Source organism: Phodopus roborovskii, unplaced genomic scaffold, assembly GCF_943737965.1.
Source record: "Phodopus roborovskii unplaced genomic scaffold, PHOROB, whole genome shotgun sequence".
NCBI classification, from domain to species: Eukaryota; Metazoa; Chordata; class Mammalia; order Rodentia; family Cricetidae; genus Phodopus; species Phodopus roborovskii.
Genome location: NW_026126540.1, coordinates 27,847,540 through 27,854,308, shown reverse-complemented (window position 1 = coordinate 27,854,308; position 6,769 = coordinate 27,847,540). Strand labels below are relative to the sequence as shown.

Here is a 6,769-nt window from a genome sequence, read left to right as displayed (position 1 = left end):
AAGACAGTCAGACCAGCAGTTCAAGGGTAGCCTGGGCTACATGAGGCTCCATTGAAAATAAAAAGCAAATGGTAATAAATAATAATAGTACCCATGATTCCTTGCTGTGATCCAGTTTTGTCTAATAGCCTGTGAGCTCCAAAAGGCCAAATAGGATAGCTGGTGATTCTGAGACCTTTCTAGTCGAGTGAACACATTGTCTCTACTCTAGGTCACACATCCATAAAGGGATTCAGCACAGGTGACAGGACAGTGTGGAGAATTCATAGCTTTAATAACAGATTGGTAAGGGATGGGAATGCCAGTTTCTGCTTTGGTACTAGTCTCCAGAAGCTGACTTCCTTTGTCTGAGAGCTAGACAAGGCCAAACGCTTTCCTTACTCATTTTCTTCTCTCTTGATTTTCTTAAAGATAATCACATCTTCCTGCTTTTAGTTCTTGCCTTTAAGAAGTCTCAACGCTTTAATGTTTTGCTGTTCACTAGCACTCTCACAATTTCCAGGCCTGTAGGAGTGATATCAGGTGTGTGTGGAGTGGACCAATGGGACGGGGGACATTCACGGTGAAGAGTCCCTACCTACCATGGTCTGGAATGCAAAGCCCTGGCCCAGAACCCTTATTCTAGAATCATGGCAGCCCTGACGGCGGCCTCGTCTGATTCTGGTGAGTGTCATTGTCTCCTGCACCCCCTGTCTCCCGCTGTCTCCTCTTAGTGTTTTCTTACACCAACCTCTACCCACAAATCGGCTCCAAACTAGTCTCGAGGTCGCTGGCCTACTTACTGAACGCAAAGCCACAGAACAAAGAGGCCTGAAAGAAGCTGGACTAGGCAGGTTGCTGGGGAGAGAGGAGGCCCTGCATCTGAGGGGAAAAGATGCAATTTCTCTAAATCCGGCAAGAAGACTCGAGCATCGTCCAGAGCTGTCTGAGCTGCCACAGTAAAGTTGGGGTCACCAGAGACTGAAACATCAAAGACGCAAGATTGGAAGTAGGCATCTTCCACGGGAAGCCCTTCCTTACAAAGCCTTCTGGCAGTATCGATGGCGATAGCCCCACGGCGATTACGCTCTGAGCGAGAGAGTCGCTGGCTCGGAGGGCAGCCACTAACACACAGCTGTAGGTCCTGCTCAGCAGAGAAGGCCCGCGCCACATCCTCGGCTACCCTGATGGAGAAGGAGAGCTGTCCAGCTGTCTGTCGAATGATTATAGTTGTCCCAATATAGGCAGCTCGGATCTCCACGTGGCTCCCAGGGTTAGCAGTTTGAATGGACAAACTCGAGCCCCCAGGTCGGTCTCCTCCATTGATAGACCCATCTTCAAAGGCTGCAGGAAGATTGTCCACCTCAGCCTGGTAGACTTTCTGGTCAATGCATTCCTGCATGTTCTTAAATATGATGGTGATCTGTGCGGGCAAAGAGGAAAATAGTTTATTAGGACTCAATGTATTCTCCCCGCAATCAAGCAGCATACATTGTCAGGGATCTGATCCCAGCAGATACAAGGTGTCATCGCCATGGTCCTCAGTCTTTGATCCCATCCCCTATTGCCTTCCAACTGTACCTGACCCTTATTCAACCCCTAGGAAAATAGTGTCCCTTCTGACTCCTCAGTTCTCATAGCCCTGGCTGCCACTCCAACCTCTTCCCCGGTGTTACCTGCATTTGAATAAAATCCCCATGAAGAGGATTTGATTTGCAAGAGTGAATGTTTGACAGTAGAAGGAAGCCATTCAAGATGGAAGGGAATATTTGGGGAAGACAAGGAACCAGGATCTGGGCGGCTGAGAAGAGTGAGAACAAGCAGAGGTGTGACGGGAGAGGATTTCAGAAGGTGGATTAGGAGGAAAATTGAATCCCTGACCTTTCTGGTGGTGGTAGCGTTGGCCCCGGATGCCACCGGGGAGCTGGTGGCCTGAACAAAAAGGAAGTCGTTATCCAGCAGGGGCCAAGCTCCTTGGACACGGCACGTGTGAAAGTGGTGATGGAAGCTGCGCACATGGGGATCCCCGAAGGAGGCGCAATGCAAGAAACCCGGGGCCCGACCGTGTAGCCGGGAAAACCGGGCCTCGTAGTCACAGGGGTCTGGGGTCAGGGGTGCTGGGCCAGCTCCGGGAAGAGCGGGGCCCCGGGCCGGGGGCGGGGCCGTGGGTCCCTGGCGAGAGCAGTTGTGCTGGATCATCAGGTCCTCGATGCCGTGCACCGCTGAGTGGAAGGCGAGGTCCCCGCGGCACGTGCGGGCGGTGCGCCGAGTGCAGAGCGCATAGGAGCGCAGGGCACGGCACAAGCCACCTGAGGCCAGCCCACCACGGCCGCCTCCGCGAGGCGTGCCCGGTGAGCCCCCTTCCCGAAGGCTCAGAGTGGACGAGACGTACTCGGCATTGCAGCGGAGGATCTTGCACTGGGACTGAGCTGAAGACGGAAGAGAGCGGACAGTGAGACGGTGCCCACACGTAGTAGGTTCCAGCCGAGTCCATTACGCGCCTAACTGCCAAAAGGCATCCTCCATCCCCGCCATTCCTACCACCCAGCGTGGGCGCTTTCCCAGCCCCAACCTTCAGCCCTCCTACTCCTAGCCTCCTTCCCCCTTTTCCTCTACTAAAAAGCGTGTAATCCAGTCGGACCTCTTTTCCCTAAAGTTCAAGGACTCCATATGTGTCCTTTCTCCAGGTAAACCGGAAACAAGACAGGCCTCCTCCAGAGCTGGCGAGTGACAGGGATTCAGCCCCCATTCCCCCTCACTCACAGGTACTTGCATGCCCACCCCTCCCCTGCAGCTTGACCTCTAGATGTGACCAGCCCTTCCCCTAACCCTTCCTTACCCTGTCCACAGAGGAGCAGCAGAAGAGTGAGTGTGCTTAGAGTTGGGGGACCGCCATGGGGACTAAGAGGCTGGCCTCGATCCCCCATACCTATCCAGCCAGATCCCCCCAGGCGCCGGTTCTTCCCAGCTGATGAACCTCCTACCTAGTGAATTTCGACAGGCAGTTCTGTGACTGGAAAAAGAAATCTGACCGGGTGTGGGGGAAGAGAGAAGGGTTGAAGACGGGTCAAGATGGTGTGGAGAGAATCTGGGGAGATCCAGACAAGAGTTATACAGACTGGAGCTTGGAAAGCAGGAGGCTTCTGGCTGGTGAGCTTCTGTGCCCTGCTCCTGTGGCCACCTTCAGGTCCCTTGTGCAATACTCCTAGGCGGGGGTGGAGGGAAGGTTGAATGACCTCGGTGGGCAGAGTCCAGAGTATTACCCCATCCTGACTACCAAATAGCAGATGTGTCAAAACTGGAGGGATTCCTGGGGAGAGTGAGTTCCTGGTCTCCTCAGCGGGTTCCCCTGAAGCATCAGGATCTGAAACTGCTTTAAAAACATACCACTTAAGTGTTACTCCCAACCGTGAGAGGCCAGCCACGCGCCATTTCTCTTTCTTCATTGTGTTAGAAGGGCACAAAGGATAAATATCATAGACAAGTGCCTTCTAGAATGTCACTTTTCCAGTGAAAAGGAAACCAGTCTCTTAGTCACCCTAGAGGGCTGGCATTATGCTCTTTCACAGCATAGGATACAAACCAAGATTTCAAATTAGTATTTGTTTTTTCCTGGTCATTAGCCCTTGTGTTTTTTCCAGACCTGAAAAGCAACACTTTCTATTGCCCCCCCCCCCGTGCATCCCCCCACCTTTGCAAATCCCAAAGTTCCTGATCTTTTAAGGGGGACAGGTATTGGAGAGGATCTGTCTCCCTTTCTCCTGCCAAAATCCCCTCTTTGGAGTAAGTCTATGAATCGGGCAGGAGTCCTGCAGGAGATCTGAGAGGTCTTGAGTTAGGGGCTGGGAGTGTAACTCAGTAGTAGGTGAGTGTTTACCATGCTCAAGGGTTCAATTCCCAGCACTACCCCCCAATGCCCACTCCAAGTCTCAGTGTAATACAGTGCAGAGGGGAATTAGAGGGTAGGAGAAGAGGCAGCATTCAACTCCAAGCAGACAGGGCTTGGAAACCAAAACACTGAGGCAGGAGGAGTGGCGGTGGGTACTTGGTAAGGAGAAATCTTAGTTTTCAGAACAGGTGTCTGTAATTTTATGAAATCCCTGCCTCCAACCCAACACTTATCAAGCAATTGCAATTTCATCTGGACTTACTGTTTCCCGAGGTCAAACATTACTCTGATACCCGATTCTCCAGCCATAGTTGCCTGTTCTGTTGGCCTGCTCCAGCCAGGGGTCCCCCATCTCCTTCTCCATGCCTCTCCCCGTTCCCCAGACTGGCTGTAATCTCACTGAGGTCAGAGAGCCAGAGAAGGTTTGATGCAGGGAGAGGGGGAAGGGAGAGTATATGGCTGGCCCAAGGACTCAACAGCTGAGAGGAGGAGGGAGGTGGCCACTGAGTTGACAGTTTTAAAAATAGCTAAGTCCAAAATTCCAGGAACGTTGGTGGCAGTAGGGTGTGGGAGTGAAGGCAGCGAGAACGATAAGCAGAATGGATGGAATATGGTTTGTTGGGTACCAAGTGAGGGAGAGAGTAAAGAAACACAACAGGCAAGTCAGATATCTAACTCCAGCTTGTATGATTTCCCTTCCCCGCCGGTTCTCCCGCGTTCTCAGTAGTGAGCTCCTGGCCTTTAAGAATGGCAGTGACTGCCTTTCATTTACTGTCCCCGTCCTTTCTATGCTGAGATCCCATTGAGTTTCCATGGATGGCTTTGAAGATGGACAGCAAGCCTCATTCAGGGACCCTCCCCATCTGCAGAGTATTTCAGGAGCTGAAAGGTTCAGCTGTCCCTAGGAGAAATTTGAGAGCACAATTGTTTGGGAGGAGGGTTTATTCTGTCTGTCCGGCAGGGATCTCTGCAGCTGTCTACCCCATCTCCACCGTTTCCATGATGCTAGTTTGTGCAAGATTCTGTCCTCTCTCCCCCTCATCAATACACACAAAACCCCTAAGCTTCTGGCCTGGGGAAGGGGGGAAGGCAGGGTAGGGAGGGTGATAACAGAGACAAAGGCCAGGAATTGGAGGAGGAGAAGCTTTTGAAGACTACTGATCCATGGGGAAGGGAAGGTGATTGGATGGATTGGGAGAGAAGAGAGCCATGAATATACTTCTGTAGAAAGATTATGACTTTCTGAAGATATTATTAGAACCAAGGAATTTATTCCTGCCCTGTTTTTTGCACCTGTAGGCATTTCTGGGTCACCATCTCTCAGGACTGGCCAAGGGAAAGCAGCACAGGACTGCTCACAAATTGTGCCACCAAAGCCTCTGGCCCTGTCAGCTCTATACCCAGTTCAGTCTACAGGTCCAGATACTCTACAAGTATACAGTCTACAAAGCAGAGGTGTGGGGAGCATGCAGGTATTGTATGTATGTATGTATGTATGCATGTGTGTATGTATGTATGTATGTGTGCGTGCGTGTGTGTATGTATGCATGCATGTGTGTATGTATGCATGTGTGTATGTATGTATATATATGTGTATATATAGTTTTTTTCTCAACTATACAAGACCATACTGTAATATTTTACATTATTTAGCCCTTCTTTGTATCTCTCTCTCTCTCTCTCTCTCTCTGTGTGTGTGTACATCCATGTGGATGTCAGAGGAGTCAGCTCTCCTCCCAAGTTACATGTGTCCTAGTGATCAAATGTCGGTGCCTCTTTTTGCTGAGCCATCTCATAAGCCTACATCAGAAGAACTTGTATTCTATAAAAGGCCCCTCCAACTAAACTAATCAAGTGACTTTAAGACAATAATTTGTCTATGATATGCAAAGTGGCATTTACTGTGGTGATATTTTGTTTATGATCTAACAAATAAAGCTTGTCTGAAGATCAGAGTGCAAAGCTAGCCACACTAGCTAGCCATAGAGGCCAGGCAGTGGTGGCACACACATTTAATCCCAGCAGCCACACTAGTTAGCCAGAGAGGACAGGCAATGGTGATACATACACACCTTTAATCCCAGGACTCTGGAGACAGAGGCAGAAGGATCTCTGTTAGTTCAAGGCCACACTGAGCTACATGAGATTGAATCTGTCTAAAAGAGGAACAGCTCACACAAAGGTGGTACCAGCACTTGGGATCATACACCTTTAATCCCAGGACTAGGGTGGTGGAGACAGTAGTGATGTGGCTGAGAGGAGAGGGGAATATAAGGCATGAAGAGACAGGAGCTCAGTGCAGTCTGAGGTTTTGTGGAGACAGATGCAGTATGGAGATGCAGTCTAAGTACATGATCACCCTTTTGGTCTGCACACTGGTAGAGGTGAAAACTCTCTAGTGCCTGGCCACTTTGCTTCTCTGCTCTATTTGTCTCTGGGTTTTTATTATTAATACCAATTAGAGTTTGTGCTACAATATACTCTAAAACCACAAATAAGTGCAAAAGCCCTGTCTTGAAAAACCAATAAAGGTGCTGGGTGGTGGTTGTGCATGCCTTTAATCTCGGCATTTGGGAGGCAGAGTCAGGTGGATCTCTGTGAGTTTGAGGCCAGCCTGCTCTACAGAGCTAGTTTCCAGACAGCTAGGGCTGTTACACAGAGAAACCCTGACTAGAAACCTCCCCTATCACTCCCCCCCAAAAAAGGGCCAAAAAATGAAGAAAGAAACAAAAACAAACAAACAAACAAAAAACAAAACAACAACAACAAAAACCCCAAAAACCAACCAAACAAACAAACAAAAAACCCCAGGATTCCTTGGAGAAATAGTTCATTCCATTTGGGGCCAGGAACTATCCAAGATAAGCAAGAAAGCTTTAAAATATTTGTATCAATCTGGGC

The 6,769-nt window shown here is 49.8% G+C and overlaps 1 protein-coding gene across 2 annotated transcripts; it reads right to left on the bottom strand.

The window, feature by feature from the left end:
- Nucleotides 1–250: 250 nt before the first annotated feature.
- Nucleotides 251–4,288, bottom strand: Hjv (hemojuvelin BMP co-receptor). 2 transcript variants are annotated; one of them, XM_051199044.1, is made up of 4 exons: nt 4,131–4,288; nt 2,819–3,184; nt 1,861–2,408; nt 251–1,402 (listed from the first exon to the last, which is right to left on the bottom strand). In XM_051199044.1, the coding sequence occupies exons 2-4, from the start codon at nt 2,904–2,906 to the stop codon at nt 779–781; spliced, it is 1,260 nt and encodes a 419-aa protein (XP_051055001.1). In that variant the 5' UTR covers nt 2,907–3,184; nt 4,131–4,288; the 3' UTR covers nt 251–778. The 2 variants fall into 2 exon arrangements, with proteins under 2 accessions (XP_051055001.1, XP_051055002.1); XM_051199045.1 differs by lacking the exon at nt 4,131–4,288 and having other exon boundaries at nt 2,964–3,128.
- Nucleotides 4,289–6,769: the final 2,481 nt, after the last annotated feature.

Coding starts and splice junctions, on each gene's coding strand:
- Hjv (XM_051199044.1), bottom strand. CDS start 2,906: ATGGGGGATCGAGGCCAGCCTCTTAGTCCCCATGGCGGTCCCCCAACT. Junction 2,409..2,818: donor GCTGCTCCTCTGTGGACAGG/GTAAGGAAGGGT, acceptor TTCCGTCTTCAG/CTCAGTCCCAGTGCAAGATC. Junction 1,403..1,860: donor ACGCTACCACCACCAGAAAG/GTCAGGGATTCA, acceptor TTGCCCGCACAG/ATCACCATCATATTTAAGAA.